This window comes from Rattus norvegicus, chromosome 1 (assembly GCF_021556685.1).
Source record: "Rattus norvegicus strain SHRSP/BbbUtx chromosome 1, alternate assembly SHRSP_T2T, whole genome shotgun sequence".
Lineage (NCBI taxonomy): Eukaryota > Metazoa > Chordata > Mammalia > Rodentia > Muridae > Rattus > Rattus norvegicus.
In genome coordinates, this window is record NC_141534.1 from 97731812 (window position 1) to 97755107 (window position 23296).

General features: G+C 45.5%; 2 protein-coding genes across 2 annotated transcripts; one reads left to right on the forward strand and one right to left on the reverse strand.

The window, feature by feature from the left end:
* Positions 1-1694: 1694 nt before the first annotated feature.
* Positions 1695-2844, reverse strand: Scgb1b24 (secretoglobin, family 1B, member 24). The gene is given in 3 exon segments (NM_001170400.1): positions 1695-1724; positions 2472-2659; positions 2784-2844. Coding segments are annotated over 3 exon segments (279 nt in total).
* Positions 2845-8421: 5577 nt separating this feature from the next.
* On the forward strand, positions 8422-10561 carry Scgb2b2 (secretoglobin, family 2B, member 2). Its single transcript, NM_001432405.1, is given in 3 exon segments — positions 8422-8504; positions 9145-9326; positions 10304-10561. Coding segments are annotated over 3 exon segments (375 nt in total). The 5' UTR covers positions 8422-8443; the 3' UTR covers positions 10436-10561.
* Positions 10562-23296: the final 12735 nt, after the last annotated feature.

Genomic DNA, 23296 nt, shown 5'->3' on the forward strand with positions numbered 1-23296 from the left:
TCTCCTGTGTCCCACATGTGTATCAGGGAGAGTTAAGTCACAATATCTTCAGATCACCCTTAGCTCACAGAAGGCAGGAGACCTTCTTAAGAAGCAAGCTCTGGCTAGACAGTGCTAAGTTGGAGGCCTGGGTCACAGACATAAGGTCTCAGTCTATACCAGATGGCCTCCTAGTGTGATGTTTGGTTTGAATCTGGTTTCCTGTGTTTCCTAAGAGTTCCTCTGCTGGAAACTTAGTTCCAATCGTAGGATCTCAAGATATGAGATGATGGAAAAGCAGGAGACAACCAGAAGGTGATTAGGTCTCAGGTGTTGCCCTTGGAAGGGACAAATGCTATGGACTGGCTCAGAAGGTCCCTTTGTATGAGAGCTGGAGACCAACCATACACTGACTTGGCCACGAGAGCGGTGCCTTTTTCTGTCTCCATGCTGGTGAGTGGGCTCTCGATAAAGGCTAAAAAATGAGGGTGCAGGACTTTGAACCTGAAGCCTTCAAAATGATGAGAATTTTTTATATATATATACTCATCCTTGGTTATTTTATCACAACCTTATGTAAAAGAATAGTACACTTTACTCTTTTCAGAGCATACCCTAGTGTGAGAGAGCCTACAACACACCTTGGGGCTTCCATAAACCCCTTCATCATGATATCTGTATCTGTATCTGTATCTGTATCTGTATCTGTATCTGTATCTGTATCTCTATCTCTATCTCTATCTCTATCTCTATCTCTATCTCTATCTCTATCTATCTATCTATCTATCTATCTATCTATCTATCTATCTATCTATCTATCTATCTTCTTCTTGGTTTGCCTGGTGTTGTGAAGCCTGGGATCCATGTAAGGACATGGATCATTGATGGTGCAGCAAGGACCATGACCTGAGGACTGGCCACAGGGCAACTATTTGACAACTGGTGTAGGAAAGAACTTCGAGCCATGGCCACAGAGCAGAGTCACAGGACAGGTCCTGAAGTTCTAGGACCCTGAGTGCCTACTCTTTGTACACCTGATGAGGAAGTAACTGGGTTCAGAACGGGGTAGCTGATATTAGGATAAACTGAGTTCTGGCTCAGGCCAGGTCCCACATGGAGTTCCAGGATGAACTGTTCTCTGTGATGGGCAGGAAGCCTCATGAAAGCCTCGGAGGAAGGTAGTTTTATTTTTGTCTCCTAGATAGGACACAGAGGCCCAGAGAAGTTTTGTGATACACACACATTGCAGAATTGGCACATGTCCTAAACACTGAGGAGCAGGGACAGCTTCTGCTACTTAGAGCCTGTGTGGTCCTCAGCAGACCCTCGGTCTCCCTGGCCCTACTCCGTTCCATGATGCTGGGGAGTTCAGTCTGGGAGGTCATGTATGTGCCCTGTGAACCCTGTCTGATGATGGTGACAGAGACTCCAGTGTAGTGACTATGGTCTCTTAGCATTCTCCAATGCATTCTGCAGGGCATTTTGGCAGCACCACAACTGATCAGTGGCACATCAATGTCCCACTGATTGTCTCTGCAATATCCTTCAACCCCATCAGACGCAAGCTTGAATCCAAAAATCCAGGCTCCGCTGTGAATTGCAAGGCTTTTATTGTTGGATTCCTGTTTTTAGACACCTGGGGGGAAGGAGTAGCAATTGCTGCATCTATGCTGAGAAGCTGGTAAGAGGCTTCCTTGTGGTCAAAGACGTACCCATCAACACAAGGGGTTGGCTTTTACTTTTTCCTGCAAAGAGAAAGTGAAGTGAGGCCACAGAGGGCCCTCATGGCCCACTGACCAGGCATAGGGACACCTCCTGGGAGGACCTGCAGCCAGTTTGTAATTGCTCATGGGTCTGACCAGGACCAGGAAGCCTTGTCCCCAGCCGGTTGAGACAAGCTTTGTAAAGAGCCTCAGTCAGAGGGGAGGAGCCACTTTGTGGGACACCAGAGGTACAAGTGGGACAGAATGGGGAGGAGCTGACAGGGCTCCAGGTGAGCCTGTGGACAGCTGGGACCCCACAAGGGAACTGACTCCTGTCACATGATCATGGTGACCCTCAGATATCTGCAGCTGAGGCAATGACTTATCCAACCAGTTAAAGGGACAAGGGCAAGGGGGTTCATTTTACTTCTCCCCTTAGATGTCCCAGGCCTGGCGTCCACACAGTGTCCTTGGAGGTGAAGAGAACAAGGACACAGATGAGTGTTTTGTCACTTGAAAAGTTAGGATAAAAGCCCGAGGCTGGAGAAGGGTGCCAGGCCCTGTGCCTGTGTGACTAGACTTGGGAGTCTGGGCCAGAAAGGCTGATGGAGGGTCCACTCAGGCAGGGATCTACTCTGGCTTGGCTGAGCTGAGCAGCCTGAGAGTCCCTTCCTGCCCCATCCTCCTGACATCCTCAATCAGGTGTGTCCCATTTCTGGGTTCACAGAGAAGCCTCAGTGTTGGGGAGAAGCACAAGCCCCGCCCCTCGCCAGACACACAGGGACTCACGATGACAGCAGCTGCGTTTTGCTTGTCTTCGTCTGTCAAGGTGCTATCGACACATTGCTTGATGCTTTCAGTACTTTCCAATACTTCAGGGTCATCTTCGTATTCTGCCACATAGTCAACATACTCTTCTGGGGTCCCGAACAGAAATAGGCCAACATCCTTTTCTATAACTGGGCAAATGCCACAATCTGGAACAGAAAGACAAGGCGACCCTCCCTTGAAAGACACGCATCAGAACTCTCTTCCCCTCAGGAGAGAGGGTGAGAGAGCCCAGAGGGCCTGTATCCCTGACCCCCACACAGTAATACCCACCTCCCCCTGAAGTGAGGAGCAGGGCAGCCCCGAGCAGCACCAGTGCACCAGCGAGCTTCATGGTAATGGTGTCAGGTGCTCCTGCCTAGCTTGGTCCCCTTTTATAACTGCTCTGGGAAGCTCAGTGGTCAGGGAGGGGCCCTGTGTGAGCCTCTCCAGTCTCCTCCCAGGACAAGTCCTGGAACATCCTGAGGCTGTGTGTTTGTGTCAGGGGGAGGTGTGTATTTTGGCAAGAGGATAAGATCTTGGCCAACAACCTGGCGCAGGTTGGTCCCCTTCTTAGTGATTTTCTTAAGGTCAACATGTCATGTGACGGCCAAAGGAAAAGATGACTAGAGCAAGGGTCAAATGACCCTTAATCAGACCTCCAGAGTGAGGCTTTGTCACCCTGTCTCACTGGGGACCTCAATGTTTAGTTACAAGCCTTACTCATAGTCAGTGCCTAAACAAGCCAGACCTCAGATCACTGACCATTGTGCTGCCCTGTCTGTATCCCTACACCTGTCTTTCATTTGCTTTGTGGCTTCTCTTGAACCAATCTCTTCAACCCAACCTTCTACTGTTGTAGGCATCCTTCAGCCTGACCCTTTTCTGCTAGGCAAGCGCTCTACCACTGAGCTAAATCCCCAATCCCGTGACCCTTTTCTGTTGTTTGTTGTTTTTTATTTGTTTGTCTGGTTTTAGTTTTGACGTAGGGCCTCTCTATACAGCCCTGCCTGTCCTGGAACTCTTTAGACCAGGTTATCCTTGACTCAAAGAGGTCTTTGTGCCTCTCTCCCATGTGAGTGCTGGAATTCAAGGCATGTACTGCCACATCTGCCTAAATTTGACCTCCTAAACCGCTGATTGGGTTTTTTTTTTTTTTTTCGTTTTGTTTTTGAGATAGGCTCTTGCCCAGGTTAGTCTTGAGTTCATAACTCTGCCGAGAAAGGAGTGTGTGTGTGTGTGTGTGTGTGTGTGTGTGTGTGTGTGTGTGTCTGTGTGTGTCTGTGTGTGTCTGTGTGTGTCTGTGTGGTGGATCCAGGTCTCCTAAGGACTGTTAACATCTGTTAGCATTGACCAGGTATAGCGACTTTCACCTTCGATCCCAACTCTTAGAAGGGAGAGCCATGTTAATTTCTGTGAGTTAGAGGTCAGCCTACACAGAGAGTTGCAGGCCATCCAGAATTACAGGAGAGCCTGTTAGTAATCCTCATTAATGTGTTCATTAAGTTCACACTGCATGTACCTCCTGTTCATTGTCTCATGACTAAGCAAGGATGTTTCACTTCAGAGGGGCCTGGTCCCTTAGGTGGCCACTGCCAGAGAATGCATTGTTGATTTACCTAATTTCACTACTTGTGAAAGAGTTGGTGTGATGGCCATTTTGAACATTCCACAGCTACCCTGGAAAAACTATAGTCCAATCTCAGCTGGTTACCCCAGTTCCTGAATGTTTAGTGTCAGTCCATCTGTGCCAGTGTGTCTAGTCGAGTTTTGTTACCACAGAATTTTAGATGACTCTTCAACCATCACTACCTGGGACAGAGGGGGAGCATCCCCCACTGCTGGGGTGCAGCAGAGGGATTGTTAGAAAGGGTGCTGAAAGGCAAGACCGTGGTAGTCTCCATGCCACTCCCACCTATGGAAACAGACTGTTTAGGCCCTTTCCCTCAGCCAGAAGTCACACTCAAGCTGTCTACCAAGGTCTTGCCATTTAAGTCTCATGAAAGACTTCTCTTGAGAGCTCTTTTGTCCTCCTTTCAGAAGTTTGGGCCAAACAGTCAGTCAGTGATGGAGGAGAATGAAGACAGCAGAGTAAAGCCTGAGGGGTTCTGATGGCTGAGGTGTCAGCAGGTTGAGCTGTGAAACAGGCCTAGAGCTTCTTTGCAGTGTGGTAGCTGAAGCATTTGACAGGGTCAGGGCAGGAGACAGTAAGGGCATGGAATGAAGAGAGGGCAGACGCAGACTCTGAGGAAGCATAGAAGGGATCCGGAGGACAGAAAGTTTAGGCCCTGTTTGCCAGAGGAGATCCAGGGAGCTGTGGAGACTTTGGAGACTCCACCAGGGCCTAGAGCCACCTCACTGCAGAGTGGCAGCGAGGCTCAGCTTCCTGTCCATGTTGTGGAGAAGGCTGAGGTAGGCGTCTGGGTCCCATGCTAATGTGAGGACTGCTCTCCAGAGGGTACCTCTGCTGCCTCTAACACCTGCCCACTGTTGGGCTTGGTCTCCTGCTGCTGTGTATTCAATGCTAAGTACTGGACCCCAGACCTGGAAGTCCCTCCCCCAAGTCCAGATTCTGTGGTAAACTGGTAAGCCAATTCTCACATACATCAAATGCTGCTTTGTAAACTTTGCTCATCTTATTCTCTGACTGATTAAATAAATGAGGGAGAAGGGAGGTAGGGTGGGCTTGGATCACTGGACAGGGGTCATAGGTAGGAACCAGTAGGAGAGAGAAGAGGGAAGAGGAGGAGAAAGTAGATGGAGAGAGAATGAGGCCGACATGATGCCTGATGGCTCATGAGCTCGTGGCCCAGAAAGTGGACCAGGAGGACAGGATGATGGAGCAGAAATAGTCCTTGTTGTGACCTAAACAGCAAGTAACTTGGGGCCTATAGATTGGCTGTAAGTTGGAATAGCTGAAAACCTGCCCAATCTAGGCTTACAGCTCTTCGAATAAAATTCCAGCCTTTGTGCTTTTTATAGAGGCTAGCTAAGATATATACTTCCTTTACAGCCAGCCTGTGCTAGCTGCTGCCACACAGGAAGTGCAAATAAGGAAGCCAAAGCCAGCCCCGGAGAGCATGTCCTACCCCAGCACATTTTCTATCTTTGCGATTAAGGGGATCCGAGACAGATAACAGGAGCATACTTGCCTCAGCCCCCCATAAGTGGGGGTCAGGTGTGGGAAGCACCATCTTCACCTCATTTCTTTGGCCCCCCATAAGTGGGGGTCACGGGTGGGAAGCACCATCTTCACCTCATTTCTTTGGATTCTGGCAGTCACCTGACTGCTCTGCGTGCACCTGAATTTGGAATTTACCATTTACCTAGTGCATTTGTCATTTGCACTGTACCTGTAGGAGGTAGGACACAATTTCTCCATTAAGTATGACCCAGATGAGAACCAGGGCTTTCATGTGCTCTGCCCTCATGGCCTGAAATGCTTTTCCTTCACCCGCCTGGGAGATTTGTCACCTAAATCCCCACACTACATCGAAAAAACCAACATATCAGAGGGAGAGGCAGCTATGGTCTTTGTAGCATCCCCTGTGGCCCTTCTGCTGTGCACCCCGTGTTCAGACAGCACAAGGCCATGGCTATCTGAGGCTGCACTATCTTGGACTTTCACAGTTCCAGACCATGAAGCAAATTAGCTTCTTTCCACACACATTACCTAGTCTTGGTCCTTTTGTCATAGCAACACAACACAGATTACAGCCTTGTAGTGCGCATGGATCCATTGTGTATAAGAACACACCCGGCCTCCACCATAGCCAAGGCTCTAAACCCCACTTCCTCTTCCCTAGCTCCCCTTGCATTGGCTGCCTTTTGGTGTTTTTTAGATGTCTGAAGGCTCAGGAGAGCAAGACCTTCATCTTTCCCAGGGTCAATACATAGGAGGTCTTCACAAATGCTGGTTGGACTGACTGAAGGGCTATCTCACTCCTCTCAAGTCTATAAACAATCTTCCCAAGTAACTCAGGCTTGGCTTAAACCCCTCCACCGGCCTCTGTTATGTAACTGTGTAAGGTTATGTAATTTGACTGGAATTTAATCTTAAGAGTAAAGATTGCAAGTGTTTTGATAAGTCAGAATTAAGTAGTTTGTTGTGCAAGTCACTTGATTGTCACTTTCTCTACATCAGCTAGTGACACAGTGAAGTTTACTGAAGACTCAGAGAATTCTAAGCCTTTGACTCTTACTGGTTAGCTGAGCCAAACAGGATTTGCATCTGGTAACTGGGCTATTAGGTGCCAAATGCTAAGATCTACTTCTGAGCTCTCTGTTGAGCCCACTGGTCTCTGTTTTTATGAGCTTGCAGGCCCTGAGGGCAGAGACCTGTAGAATGTGCCCACTGGGGGCTTTTCTCTTCTATATAGGGTTGGAAATGGAGACAGGGACACAGTGTGGCTAAGTAAGTGTCTACTTCCAGGCGACCCTACACTACTCTGCTTTTGGTCATGGTGTCTTCTCACAGCAACAGTCATCTTAACCAAGACACAGGGCATACATGTGTGTATGCACAAGGTGGCCATGGAAAGACAGTGAGGTGCCTTCAGCTGCTCTCCACCATATAGATATGTGTGTAAGCACTGTTATATACGTATATGTATATGTATATATACATATATAAATATATATGAGCATATATCTGAATTTTTTTGTCATGTTATTTAGTTTTATTTTGTGTGTATGGGGATTTTGCCTGCATGAGTGTCCCATGCAGTCACATTTGCTTTCCCTGTGGAGGTCACAGGAGAGCACTGGATCCTCTGGAAATGGAGTTACAGAAGGTTGTTAGTGCTCTGTGGGTGCTGGGAAGTGATTCTCGGTCCTCTTTACAGCTGAGACCACCTTATGTTTTTTGAGACAGGGCTTCTTCCTGAGCCTGAAAGTTGCTAATTTGGATAGACTTGCTGTCCGGGGAGCCCTAGGTAGTCCATGGTGCTACATGAAATTCAGTCTACCCACATCACTTGGCCTAGCCTAAAACCTCCCACACAGGGCTTTGTTTCCATGGCAACTCTCAATCCAGTCGGGGTGGTCGTCAAGATGAACCATCACACACTGCAAGCAGGGTGAGCTTGAATTTAACAGCTTCCTGTCTCGAGAAAGGTGTAGTACAACACCCAGCTGACAATCATTCGTGCTGAACATGTCTTCCCTAAGGTAAGTAGGTTGATCTGAACTCGAGACTGTGTACACACACAGCACCGCCTGTGGCCTGTGGAGCACTGTGGTTTACAGACAGGCAGTCTACAGTAGCCTGAGGATTGTAGACAACTGAGAGCTCATGTACAGGGGTGAATCCCTTTCTCTCACGCTCACAGCTCTGACCATATGGACTCTCCTGTTCAAACCTCTTTGAGGCATGATTACTGACAGAGCTGAGAGGGGATAAGATGAGCAGGACCACAGGAATGAGCTACCATGGAGTGAAGCAGTATTAGTGGTAAGAATTCATCACTAACCTCCAAGGATACCCACATGGCCAAACAGCTGGGGCTACCCTGGCTGAGAGTCACTGAGAGCCTCTATGTCCCCAGGTTCTAATCCAAAGGCCTCAGCAGCTTAGATGATTGGAGCAAGGAGAGGTGAAGAGTGGGACCAGGAAGAAGAGGTGACAAGTAGAACAGGACCACAGGGCATTGGCTCAGCACTCGGGCTACTTAGAAAGGTCAGCTCTAACCCCTCTTTGCCAAAGGTACAAACAACTTCTCTCCAGAAACTGATGACATCAGGCTGTCTCAGGCTGTTTGTTCTTCAGAGTGGGAGGGGCTCCATATTCCCTCCCCCATGCCAGTGGGAAGGGGATCCACAGGTGCCAGGTTCTTGTCCAAGGCTATTTGGAGCTCCTGGGAGGGAGGGTAGAGGTGGGCGTGGCAGGGTTAAGGGAGATAATAGTTTATAAGGAAGAAGATCTACTTGGAGAAGAGCATTTAGCACTCTCCACCATGAAGGGGACACTTCTTCTGCTGACCTTGCTGGTGATTGGAGAGCTGGGCTTCCAGACAAGTGAGAGCTCACCCCATCCCATGTAGATCTCTAAGTGGGGCCCTGAGACAGATCTAGAGTCCTCAGGAGGCCACTGACAAGGAGCTACAGGAGACCTTTGATTCTTTCTGCTCTGGGTTACAACAGTTGGGGTGGGAAGGACGGGGAGATGGAGGTGTGCTGGTGATACTGACGAGGAAGGGCCCTTAGATGCACAGTTGCCATGGCAAGTGTAGGGCTTCTGTGAAGCAGGCCTGTCCACTCATGTTATTTTCTTTCTGCTAGAAGTATGTGTCTCGTGGAAACCATGTTGTATTTGGGAGGCTGCAGCCTTTGGGAGGGCAGGACAATGGGAAAGGTCAGTTAAGGCCTGTGTAAATGCAGCAAAGAAACTTGAGTCTCAGCTTCTGCCAGCCCGAGCTTGCTCTTTCTGGCTCTCCCCCTGTTATCCATGATGTAGCCATTCGTTTTTACATATATGAGGACACTGTTGCTGTCTTCAGATACACCAGAAGAAGGCATTGTATCCCATTACAGATGGTTCAAGGTACAATGTAGTTTCTGGGACTTGAAGTCAGGACCTCTGACTCTTAACCACTGAGTCATCTCTGCAGTTCCCAGCCTGTGGTGTTTTATGATGTTTTTCTGTCTGTGTTTGCAGCGGAAGCATGCTTTCCTTTCTTTGGTCTCTATTTGGGCACTGTCTCTGGATCCAAGCTGTGGTTGCAGCATGAACTTTCCTATTTCAATCCTACTCCCGGGGAGACTGACGCCTATGAAAAAATCCAGAACTGCTTCAATGAGGCAGGATCACTTGGCAAATTGCGGGATATCAAAGTCATGGTAATGTCCTTCCTACAGCTACTCTCCCATGCAGCAAATAGGGGAAGGTTGTGTACGAATGATCAGTGCAACCATTAGTATATGTCAGGTGACCTGCAACCAAGAACTAAAACTCTTGCCCACCCTAGCACAGGTTAAAGCAGCATGCCATGTATACATCCAGCCTGCTCCATGCACTTTCCAGGATTCACTCCCACAGGATGGGTAAATGTTATGTTCTCATCCACAGTAGGACTCCTTGATCTGTCCTCTGCATGGGTATGGTACCCCCAGCTCTACTCTAAAATGCTTGGAACTTCTGTCTACTGTCCAGTGTCTGCTTTGGAACTCCTCCCTGCCTCAGACAGAGCCACCTTCTACTGGCATCATCTGAGCTACAGTCAAACCCCCCATGTCTGAAATGCCGCCCCCACACCCAGAGAGAGTCTGCAGCTCTTCACTACAGCTGTCTCCTTATGCCTCCTGTTTCAAGCATAACTGGATGGCAGAGATATATATTTGGAACAATGCCTCTCTCACCTTGTTTCTCAAAGTAATTTTATTTGAGTGTCAGGTCCTGAAAAACCAGTGCTATCCAAAAGGGAGTTTCTTCTAATAAGCCCAAATTGGGGATGTATTTTTAACTTTGTTATATAGCCAAAGTGATTGGATAGATGTCCTCAGGTATGGGAGACATCACCAAAACTCATACTCAGCTGTCTCGTCTCTCTCTAGACCTAGTCCCCATCATGCCTTCCAGAACCTTCGCCCCTTCTCCCCTGCCTGGCTATGACAGCTTTCAGGCTTCCTCCTGAAGGCTGTGTGTGGGGTCCAACTCCCCTGAGGCAGAGTCTGTTGCTGGAGACTTGAATCACTGCAGGGATTTTTTTTTCCTGTGGATGAGGAGCGGTCTCATCATGGGTGGCTGGGGAGCCCTGCTGAGGTCCTGCATCTTGCCTATAGCCACCTCTGTCCCTGGCTGTCTTTTTGTTTTCCAGGCAACCTTGCTCTTCAGCTCAAAATGCAAGACATACTATAGCAAGGAAGTGCTAACGAAAATTAAGGCTCAATTTACCCAAGCGTTGAAAGCATTAGGATATGATGGACTTTTGGACAACTCATCTTCGTAACATGTCCGATCCGAGCGCCATCTTGCTGTCCCATCCTCTTTCTTTCCTGAAGTTGGATTCCTGACACCTGTGCCCTCATCCTTCAGTCTCTTAGGCTGATTCTATTAAATGCCTGCAGCTCTGTTCTGTGCCTGGTGTCTGTGTGCTGAAGGGGATTCATATGAGGGCTTCAGAGGATCCAGGAGGCAGTGAGAGGAATGACCTGTGTGCTCACTCAGAGCAGGGTTACTGTCCCTGCCTAGCCAGGTGATCATGGGAGACCCATTGCAGCCTTCTTCTTCTTTTTTTTTTTTTTTTTTTGTCATTGTGTAGACCATGCTGAACTGGAACTCACAGAGATCCATGTGTCTCTGCCTCCCAAGTTCTGGGATTATAGGTGTGAACCCCCATGTTCAGTTACTGCAGCTGTGTGAGACTGCAGAGACTGGGATTGTCTGAGGGTAAATAGCATGTAAGCAGTCACAGGCTTCACCAGGCTGGCAGGACGAAAAGAAAGGGCACAGACACTCTCGTCATGTGTGGTCTCCAGACTTTATCACAGGTCTGTGAGTTCCTTTTGTCCAGTTATAACAGTGGAGGAACTCAGGGGATGACAATGGTGCGCTTCTCAGATTCTCTTGGTTTGCTAGTAAGAGTCACCATTTGCACAGCCTGGTTGACATAGCAAGTTCCAGGACAGCCAGGTCTACATAGAGAGATTCTACCTCAAAAAACAAACAAACAAACAAACAGACAGATAAACAAGGGGCTAAAGAGATGGCTCAGCAGTTAAGAGATGTCTACTCTTCCAGAGGCTCTGAGTTCAGTTCCCACCAACCACATAATGACTCACAATTATCTGTGGTGCATTCTTCTGGTATGTCTGAAGACAAGGACAGTATACTCATATTCATAAAATAAAAAATAAACCTTTAAACAAAAACAAAACTTAATAATAAACAAAACACTTTAATGGGGAAAGAGATAGGAATCGATGCCCACTGAAAGGAAACAGAGAGAAGGGCTGGAAAGAAGGTTCAATATGTAGACTGCTTCTGTGTGTTATCGGGGACCTGAGTTCGACTCTCAGAACCCGCGTGAAGCCAGACTTGGTCCCATGTGTGTATCGTCCTAGTGCTCCTGTCGAGAGATGGGTGAAAACAGGTGAATTCCCAGAAGAGTCTAGGCCACCTAGCCTGGCAGTTCACATTGTCAGACTGCCAGAAACCTGTCCTAAACCATGGTGAGTATTGTCCTCTGATCTCCATGCACACACTGTGCTCTGTGCGCGCCCGCTCTCCCTCATGCACTCAAACCCAAAACAGCAGAGAAACAGCTAAAAGGGAGAGAATGGTAAGCAGCATAAGAAAAACGATGAACTCGTTAGCTATAGTGGACTTACAGCATCACAGCACAGCGCCTATCCTGTATAATGGCAAAAATGGAGAAGACTCGTTGAACAGAGCAAGTGCTGGTGAGCAGGCAGAGGGACCGAATGTCACACAAACAGGACACACTGCTCAGTGTGTAAGATTGACACTCATGGAGCCTTTGCTCTGTTCATGTTTCCTGATGTGACATGACAACACCTAAGGCTTCCTCGGGAAGACCAAATGGGCTCCCCAGGGACAAAGCTTTCACAGGCAAACCAATGACTCCTGAGCACACAGACCCTCTCCAACTTTTAACATCCGAATCAGTATTTTTCCAAAACACCATCTCAGGACCAGGCAGGGTCTGAAACTGAAACCTGTTGGGATTATTCAGTAAATCCTAGAATCACCAAGCAAAGGGTGAGGCCTCCTTGTGTTTCTCTGTCTTCCGATCAACACTGGTCTCTCTCACAAAGCTCCGTGTGGCATGACCTGTGTGTCTTCTCTTGGGACATGTAAGTAGTATGTTCCTTTGTTGTCGACCTTCCTGTGTCATCATGTCTAGAAGGGAAAGTCTCAAATGTAGAAGTGAGACCTGCAGGCCTTTGACACACGGAGGCGAGGAACAGGTGAATGGTCCCATTGCAAATGAGGCAGTGATGGAAAGGAATGAGTCAGAGAGGTTTGATCGGTAGAAGCTGATGAGTTATTTCTCTGCTGGTGAAATGAGCCCATTCAAGCCACATTCCATCATCTTAAATGCAGGTCTATTGGGAAGCTGCTCTCAGGCAAGCTCACTGGCCCCAAGGACTGAGGCCAGGTTAGTCACCATGGGGAGAGAGCAGGGCACAAGGAGAGAAAGGGATCCTGTGTGTATAGAGAGAAAAGAGAAGAAGAGGAGAGAGAAGCAGAAAGGAGGAGATCAAAATGTCTGGGTTATGTAGGGAGGAGCCTCTGGGGTAGGGCAGCACAGCTGGAAAGTTCAGGGTTTGGGTCAGGGTATGCCAGCAAGGGATACTGAGAGGACCTGGAGGACAGGCCTATTTGATACGTTAAATATGCACCTCAGTTCTTTGTCCCGGGGTCAGAGATGGAAGGGGCAAGACAACAAAAAGTCCTTAAACGGGGGATGAAGGATGAGTGAGTTATGGCCCCCGTCCTCGGAAAGAACACGCCTGTGGGCAGCAGGGACGTTCCTGGTACCAATCACAGCCCAGCCCTGACCCGGAGCCACCCCCACTCTTCTCTTGCCAGAGCTAGTCCCTGTGTGTCACAGCTGCCCTGTCAGTCACCCCTGCTTGTTCCTTCAGCTCCAGCTGGACGAGTAGTACAAGACCTACCCAGAAGATAACGCAGCAGCACAGGGTGACCCTTCCCCTCCCAACACTGTACATAAGACAAGAAATAGTACTGTCAAAGGAGCTTAAGGCTTGGGGGTCATCTCCGTAATACAATGCTTGCCTAGGCCATGCTTGGATAGGGAAAGAGGGATACCTTAATGGTTTCTGAAACCAGGCAAGAGAAAATGTCAGTGGGAGGGGATTGGCAGCATGTGGCAGAAGGACAATTCCAGGCTGTGTGCCTGCCATGATGAAGCTTTGCCCTGTAGGATCTCGGGCTTGTGGGAAGACTCCTGTCCTGTGTCATTCCCTGTCAGGCTTCTGAGTCCCGGCTTGAGGGGCTACATGATGATACAGGCAGATGCTCAGGCAGCCCACTGCACCTTTGCTGGAAAACCAAGAAGGAAGCAGGATCTACGGATGGCCACGAGCATCAGAGTAGCTTCTGGAAAAAGGGAAAGAGCCCAGCCCAGGAGGCAGGAGAAGCCAGCTGGGCTGCCAGGGCAAAGTCCTCCAGCACCACACATGGTACCGAGTCTCTATGTCTCGGCTAGAAGTGCACAGTCACATGCTGAAAGGTCACACTCCCTACCAGAAGGAAAAAAACAACAGTGTCCTTCAGCGGGCGTCCATCCCCAGTCTATCCCAAATGTGCAATGCAGGTACCTGCCTCCACCCACCCCATGTCACCGGAGAGCATGAGGCTGGAGAGAGGCTGCCCTGATCTTTCTTCTCCTATTGATCATCCCGTTGTCCATATCCAGGAAGTCACACACACATATAAATGCCATCTTAAGCTCTGGGTCTGACCTAAAGGCCCCATCCCACCCCCTGCCTTACACTCAATCCCAATCTGCTTCCCCTCCTCCCACACAGACCCTGGCTTGCTTTTCTCTTGGTCCTGGGAACATCAGTTTACGCCCCTTCGAGGCCATCACACTACAGATCATCTCTCTTCCATTTTTCTCTCCTCCCACGTCATAGCAACCCTGTGGCTCACAGCAAAGGCACCCTGATTACCTGGGCCGTGTAGCCACGCAGGTCATCCTGTTGTGCCTCCCAGTCCTCGGGGAAGCTTTGCCTTGTTCCTAGCTTTAACCTCAGCCATCTGCTGTACTTGCAGCAGGTACCTAAGCCTTTGCCGACTCTACTGCACAGGCTATCCATCAACGTCTCAGCCATCAAGTCCTGTAGACCTAATGCTTTGTGCACTGTACAAAGACCACCCTTGTGCTATTCAAGTGCTGATTCCTCTGCTCCCATATCTGGTTCTAATCCACACCTGGCCTTGTGGTGCTTACTCTACGGATCTCCTGTTTCAATGCTGTATAAACATTGTTCTCCATTCTCGCTCCGATTTGTTAATAAAAGTGGATGCACCAATGGCTGGGCAGAGGAGTAACCAGGGCTGCACTTCCACCAGGCAGGGGAGGGCAGAAAAAAAAAAGAGAGAATTCAGCCAACAGGGAAAGATCTTAAGGAAAACACTTGGAGCAGAGATAGCTAGACCAGTAGTAAAATGTAAGCATCTCTGGGATTTCACTGGGAGGAGGCCAGATTAGCTAAGAGGATTAGAACAGATCAATGGCTGCTCACTCAGTCTGCCATAAAGCTTGATTAAATAAATATAATAGTCCCTGTCTCATTTATTTGGAAGCTAGCTGACATCAACAAGAAAATGCCACTTTTAAAATTGCCTTTACCAAAGCCCGCGTTCCTTGTTCCTGCAGTCTTCAGTAATTCTCTTGTTTACCCATCAGCTTATCTACTGGCCCCAGTGCAGATCTCCATGTCCTTCCTTGGGTCACCACAGTAGTCCAGGGGATGTTGACAGGTCCTGCTTCACAGTTAGTCACCTGCCTCACTGTCACCAACCTTTACCATTGTTCTGATTTCATACTCATCCCATGGCCAGTGTCTCTTGGCAGCCTTGATCTGCTGCCAGACACTGTTCTAACCCATGAACATGGCCTAACTTCATCTCTTTGTGACGGCCATTTCAAGTGTCTTTAATCCCCTCATTGACCATTTACTACCAGCTTTATCCATATCTGCCTTAGTATCTTTGCCACTTCTAGAACAGGTGTTGTCTCTCAGATCACTAGCTTCCCTTAATCCTGATGCTAAGGTGGTTCCATTTGTCCCCTGCTGCTGCATCCCACATATCTTCCTTACCCCACAACTCTCCTCTGGTTTGTAGGTATAAAACGATAAAGGGATGGCTCAGTGGTTAAGGGATTGGCTACTCTTCCAGGTGCTCAGTTCCATTCCCAGCACCCATATCACAGCTCACAACCATCTAACCTCCAGGCTCTGGGGACTGAGGCCCTTTTCTTGTCTTCTGGTGCCATCAAACATCATGTGCACAGACATATATATCGGAGCAAAACATATACATCCATATGCCCATAAAAATATCTCATACCTATATTAATAATAAAAAAATGTATCAGTAAAGGTCATGAAACTCCTTCCACAGTGGAGCCCTCCCTTGTGCTCAATTCCAAGTCCTTTTTCCCTTTGAGCAACCTCTAGGGACATTTTCTAGTCCTGTCTAGGGAGGAGTCTCCTTCGCTCACTACGATGGCACCAGCACCCTCAGAATCAAAATCCCTCTTCTTGAGAAAACTGTTCAGTTTCCCATCTCTCCCCAAGCGCATCTTCAAGCCTCTCCACATGTGGGTCTCCCTGTTGAGAAAACTCCAGCCCTCCTGGCCCTTGGTGACAGAAACAGAAACTCACTCAAGGAAGACTCCCTGATCCTGATCATCTGGGCAGGGCTGAAAAAAAAAGTGAGTGGGATACGGAGATCGTCCATTACCGTTTTTTTCATGACTTACCTGACTCATGTCTGTCAATGCTTGTTGTATGCTGCTATGGGCCCTGATGTAGGATATATGATATATATTCATGCATCTTTTTTTTCTTTGACCCAATTGGTAAGATATAATTGTCCATTTAAACATACAAAGCCCAGTACAATCCATCCCTTGAGAACATTAATAACAACCTGTAAATACACAGAGCAGAATCTTAACATCACCTACCATGGCTTCTCCCCTCTTTTCCTCCCCCTTTCTCTTCCAGTCTCCTCCTCCTCCTCCTTCAGACTTCTCCCCGGCCCATCCTTCCTTCTCTTCCAATGACAGGCCTCCTTCTATCCTGTACCGCCCCTCACCTATACTTTACAAATTCAATGGGGAAAAGGTTCTGGTGAAGTCACCTGATTCCTGAGTACGTGACTAGGCAGCTGTCTTTGGGGCAGTGGAATTAGCATCAAAATACAGTAACTTCAGGGAAAACCACCACATTTCCCCCTTTTTGTCCAGTTTAAAAGCCTTTTCACTTATATATAAATTGAGTACAATTATTACCATTCTACAATTTATAAAGCATATGATATTCTCAACATCCAGTCCATCACTATGTCAGTTAGACAGAACATTTAGTTATTCATTCCAGCTTAAGAAAGGCTTAAAATCTATATTATATCTTGGCTACCTTGTATACTATCTGATAACTATCCAATAAAATATGTATATTTAGAGTTAAACAGCCTGATAGGCTATGAGACTGTAATGTCTTCAACCCCATCAGAAATTTGGGAATGACCAAATATCTATACACATAGGAAGCCTAACACGGCTTCCAGAACTGAGAGGTTGTAGAGACAAATCTCCACTAGCACAGTCCCCTGTTAGCAACATGTGAGCACCAAGTCTTCAGCCTTATGACCCAACATCAACTGACAGACTCTTGAAATGTAGGTTTTGAAGGGCTGATCACCCTGTCTTGGCAGAGTTTATCAGTCGACTATTCTGCATAATTTGTCCTTTTTGGACAGTATTAGTCTGTAGATGAAACAGGCAGTTTTGTGCAGTGGCTGCCTAGCCACACAGTATTGCCTCACCTGGAGGTAGAGATGTTTAAATTCTTCGTTAAATCCACCAAAAGGGAACTGTTAGGAGCAGATATGCTCAACAAAAGATAAATAACTTTAAATCTCAAATTTTGTGGATTTTTGACGTTTTTGAAAACCATCTATCTATATAAGACAATCTGGACTGTTGTCTACATAGTCTACATAGTATCTTGAAAGTACTCTCATAAACTCAGAGCCATGACTTTGCTATTTGAATCTTAACTCACAGGTGTAATCAACTCGGAAGTTTGTAATGACAACAATAGAAGGACTGGCTCTAAACCTTGTACTTTTAAACTTTTTTGACAAATAAAATCTATACCCAAACAAAGATATGATTTAAGCTTAGTTACCAAATGAGATTATGACTGTATAACTCAATCTACCTAATTCCTCCCTATTAAATTACTCAATTTTAAATTCCTCATAAAAACAACTTTAGAATAACCACTTTCAGCCCCCCAAAGTCCAGGGAATTGGGGCGACGACTCCTCTATAACTTCTTCAAGCTGTACATGGGCATTGAGATATCCTTGAGGGTAAGGGGGTAGGAAGAATGAAGCAAATGCTGTAGCCAATGTGTCCTGACTGGACCCAGCTGAAAGTCCTTGAGACCAGGATTCCAAGTAGGCACACTCTGTAAAATACAACTCTCAAGACAAAAGTTTAGAATCGAGATATCTTTTTGTTTGATTCTCCTGAATAAATTTTTCAGGTGGTCTACCGCTGTCAAATCTGATTAGTATGACTCCGTGAGGTTTCCAGAGCCTAATCACACTTTTTAAAAGCACAAAGACAAAATCTTTCTCCCAAAATACTGTGTTCCTTAGTCTGAAACCAGAAAAGCTTGTATCTTGCACTCTCTCCCAGAGTAATAATATAACCATAAAACTCAAAGTCACACCTATCATGAAGACTAAACAATTTTTTAAAAAGGAAGTAAGCTAAACAATGAGCCTGATAGGCTTTTGTACTCTATGATATTAGGAAATGAACCCAAAGTTCCTGTGGAGCCCACGTTAAGAGAATTTGAGCTTTCTATTGTGGTAAATATCAAAAGTAACCACAAACCCTCGCTAACCGGCATCAACGAGCCATATGGCCTTTAGCGGGGTAATTCATAAAACCAAATGCCTTCTATCAATTCCAATATCAATAAGCAACACATCAAACCAGGACTTTTGCCCAAAATATCTCAATCTGTTAAGCTCTCTACCCGGAGCCACAGATTTTTCTTTATCCTTAATAACTTCTATAATATATGTCTGCATTCACTCTCCCCGGTGTTACAGACATTCATCACAACTCTCTACTTGGAGTCAGTGACCAATTTTTCCCTAAGTTCTAAACCATAGATGAAAATCACCACGTGATTCGGGTAATCTCTTTACTCTCCTTAAAACAAACACCTTTTATCAATTCTAAAACCAACAAACAACTTAAAACTCAGGACTTTAGCCCAAAATATATCCATCTGTTAAGCTCTCTACCCGGAGCCACAGATTTTTCTTTAACCTCAATAACTTTACAACATATGTCTGCATTCACTCTCCCTGGTGTTACAGACATTTTATCACAACTCTCTACTTGGAGGTAGTGACTAATTTTTCCCTATCTAAGTTCTGAACCATGGATGAAAATCCCCACCTGATTCAGGTAATTTCTTTACTCTCTTCTTTCTAAAAACAAACTCAATCACCTTTTAATAATACCTTTAATTAAGAAGTAGCTTGCTAACTAGGATTTTAACCCAAAATTCCTGTGGAGCCCACGTTAAAAAGAATATGAGTATCCTGAAAGACTTTCTAAACAACTTTCTTTAAAAAGCAGCTTTTAATCTCTAATTCTCTGAGCTGCCATTGTTTATCACACAGTAGGGGACCTACAGCCTGTCAGCCCAGGTGGCTTCCCGGTTTTTTTTGTTTGAATTCCCGAGCTTAAGATATCACATGATTTAACATGGCGCCAGCCTCCTCTTACTTAGAAAATAAAAACTTTCTCTCAACTCTTATGATTATTAGTGGATTCTTGCCCATCACCTTGGTTTGCCATCTGTTGTTGTAAAAATATAAAAATAAAAAAGTAAAGTTTTCTTTTACCCCGCTAGCTCTGGCACCATAGTATCCCAAGATATCTGCTAGATATCTTGGCGAAAACACATCCCAACTCTGTTGCGGCCCAGACCAGTCGCACCACACTCCATTACATCACTTAAATCTACACATTAAAAAACACACAACACAATAATCTTTGACCCAATTGGTAAGATATAATTGTCCATTTAAACAAACAAAGCCCGGTACCATCCATCCCTTGAGAACATTAATAACAACCTGTAAATACACAGAGCAGAATCTTAACATCACCTGCCATGGCTTCTCCCCTCTCTTCCTCCTCCTTTCTCTTTCCATATTCATGCATCTTAAACTTGAGGTTTTCCTCCTTCTTTAGAGTGTTGGGATTATGAGCATGTACATGATACACAGCCTGAAAAGATATACACTTGAAAAGATTGAATGCAGGGGCTTGAGGGATGGCTCAGTGGCTAAGAACACTGGTTGTGAGGTTGGGGCTCAGTGGTAGAGCACTTGCCTAGCAAGCGCAAGGCCCTGGGTTCGGTCCCCAGCTCCGAAAAAAAGAAAGAAAGAAAGAAAGAAAAAAAAAAAAACACTGGTTGTTCTTCCTGAGAACCTGGGTTTGATTCCCAGCACCCACTTGCTGACTCACAACCTTTTTCTACTCCACTTCTAGAGGATCTCACACCCTCTTCTGGCCTCTGTAGGCACCACACATGAAAGTGAGGAAATGGCATACATACACATGGGTGAGGCACCCATACACACAAAATAAAATAACTTAAAAAACAGCCTATACCAAGGCACTAGCACATTTTTCCACACATATACACTAACCAGATGTCCGACCTCTCCTAACCACCATTGGCTTTTTCAGAGGATTGTGGGATTTGGTAAAATGAAGATTCAGTCAGTATGATTTGGAAGGAAAAAATGGTCACATTAACCTATTGACATACCACCTCATAAAAAACACACAGCTAAAAGTCACTGTGCTGTTTCTCAGTCCTGTCCTGGGTGCCTGTTCCAATCTCTCTGTGAAGTTCTTGCTTTGCCAAGTTAATGTGTGCTTCACTTTTTTACAGCCTCGATGTGGGGGGGGGGGTCTCTTCTTTAAGACAAATGTGAAAAGAAAACCTCCCTTGCTTCTCAGGCTGACTATCCACTGACTAAAATTTTGAGATTTGAACATTTTAATGATATACAGGTGTTTCCCCAGAGCTATGTTGACTCTACTTAAATAAGTAAATAGTCATTATACTTTTAGTTATTAAGTACTTCATAACCAAATTTCTAAGTTCAGTGCTAGTCTTTCCTTTTTTGTTGTTTGTTTTTTCGAGACAGGGTTTCTCTGTATAGCCCTGGCTGTCCTGGAACTTGCTCTGTAGCCGAGGCTGGCCTTGAACTCAGAGGTCTGAGCTTAGATTCTGGACACCCTTGCACCATTCAAATTACTGTTAGAAAAGATCCTGGGGCTTGTTCACAGGAAAGCAGACAGAAGATTCTGGAGCTGGAGTTGGAGATGGTAATAAGATGGTTGGTTTGAGTGTTGGGAACAGAACTCTGGTCCTCTGCATTCATAACCTGCTGTGTTCTGACCCCCCTAGCATAGCTGTAGCCATTCTGTTCCATGTCTGCCAGCTATATCATGTTGTTGCTGTAACATGCCTGCCAGTCATTGACACAGAGAAGCAACTTGATTCAGAGCAGGATCATGCTGACCACACCCCCTGTTATGTTCTGAATGTTCTGAGGTTTGTTAATTTTACGAAATTACACAAAGTTTACATAGGACCCATCAAATCAATGTGAACTATTATGCCTAAAATATCTTGAGTCAGAGCTGACCATCAGGCAGCACTTCCTGCACTTGTATATAAGCTCATTGTGTTTTTGTTTTTCCTTTAAAAGCTGACAGAAAAAGGTGTCCACTGTCATAGTTCAGATAATTCTGAACTATACCTCTGGTCTTACCAGTATTAGTGTATTCATTCAAGAAACAATCCTTGTCTGACTAAGGTCAGTGCTCATGTGGTTTGTGGAGTGACTCTTAGACCACAACATTTGATGCACTGGCCAGGAAGGAAGCTCCCACCTTTGAGTCACACCTCAGTTACCAACAGTGAATACCACCAAGCCAGCTGGACCCTCTGGAAAAAGGGAAGTTTTTTCTGTAACTGTGTAGTTTTTTTTCTTTTTCTTTATTTGATCTTGTTTGTGGTTCCTTCTAAAGAGATTCAAGAATATAAATCTGAATGCAGAATTTCATGAGTCTGGGGTTGAGGGGGATGCTCCTATTTCTCTTGGTTAGGGGTTTGGAGTACAATCCACTCCTTTGGATTTGGATTTGGTCAGTCGGGACTCTCATCCAAGAGACAGTGTTCAGAGTTGCATTGAAACTTGGGTTTGTTTGTTTTTGTCTTCCACTTTGACTTTGTTCTACTCTCTCCTCTGTCTTTAACTCCTTCACTATGGGACACCTGGGCCCATTTAGTGGGATATCTGAACCCCTTTGGTGGACATCTGGGCCCCTTCCCTTTCTTTTCCATCTCTGTTGATTGTCCTCGGTGCTCTGGTCTGTCCATGTCTGTTGGTTTATATTTGTAATTTTATTTCATCCCTGGTTGTTGCTCTGTGATTTCCATTCAGAGAAAACGTGGGTAAAACTTATCTGTTGTCCCTTTGACTCAGTTTTTCTCATTTCAAGGATTCTTAGAAAGAAAAAAGGAGCCAAATTGGGACAACAAAATCCAATAAGTTGCCGTTGGAGCTCATCACAACTGGAGAAGCCCTGCCAGGAGCTCCTTGGCTATACAAACCACTTTTAAGGGGGTCATCAGCTTCCTGGGTTCTCTGGTAAGAAAGCTGATGGCTATGAGAACTGTATCTGGCAGGTGGCAAGGTGCTCCCCCTTGAAATTACAGCTATTCTAAAGTACAAATGTATGTGGCTGTTGTATGTTTGTTTCTGACTGGTCTTAAATGTATGTTTACTATGTTCTGCATGTCTTGATTTTAGATTAATTAGCTTATAAGTTATTGTGTATGGTTAAAAATCTGTAACATGGGGTTGGGGATTTAGCTCAGCGGTACAGCGCTTGCCTAGCGAGCGCAAGGCCCTGGGTTCGGTCCCCGGCTCCGAAAAAAAAAAAAATCTGTAACATGTTTAACATCTGTAACAAAGGGTTAACTTAAAACAAGTAACTCAGCATTGACAATACTCTGGGTAACAACACACAGCATAAGCCAATATATTTAGGCTTTATGACTTTACTCTTTAAAAAAGATTATTTTGATATTGCCAAAGAAATCTTTAAAGTTATGGGATATTTTAAATTTTATTAATTTTTTATTAATATATAATGGTTACAATAGAGAAGGAAATTTTAATGGAATTTAGAATGTGTTTAGAAATTATAATGGGCAATAGCAATCAAATTATGGACCCATGAAGGGGATCAATTTTGGTAAGAGAAGCTCAGGCAGTCCTTATGGTGGTAGCTAAGGATCTGGGGATAGAAATGATAGTTTTGGTAGCATAAGGTTTTAAAATAAAAAGAAACAGGATACAGTTCCTAAAGGAGAGAGAGAGAGAGAGAGAGAGAGAGAGAGAGAGAGAGAGAGAGAGAGAGAGAGAGCAAGAAATTGTCAGGAAGGCTGCAGGTTACTTTGAGACAGCCATCACAAATGGATTAGAAGAACTTTAAAAATCTGCCACAGAAGGAATGATGATCCATAGTCAGAAAACTTACTGCAGCCTAAACAGGCCTGTCATAGCCACAGTTTACAAAAATATAGCTATTAATTAATATAATATGATGTCAGATATACAGTCACAAAGTTTTTTTTATTGGTTATAGCTTTGCCTTTTTTCTTTTTCATTATGTCGAATATATTGCTCTATAAATTATGATAATGATACCAGTAATTTTTATTTGTGGTATCATTAAGGAATTTGTTAATTTAATCTTTTTAGAAGTATACAATATCAAAAAGAATAAGAATCACTGGCTCTTGGAATCCATTCCCTTTTCTTTCAGTTTGTCCCTGTATTGGTTATAAGAAAATAAGAGAAAGAAAGGAAGAAAGACAGAGGGAAAATGGAGGGCATTGACAGATTTAAGAGCAGTAAATGGAATAATTGAATTCATGGGTCAGTTACAGCCTGGAATT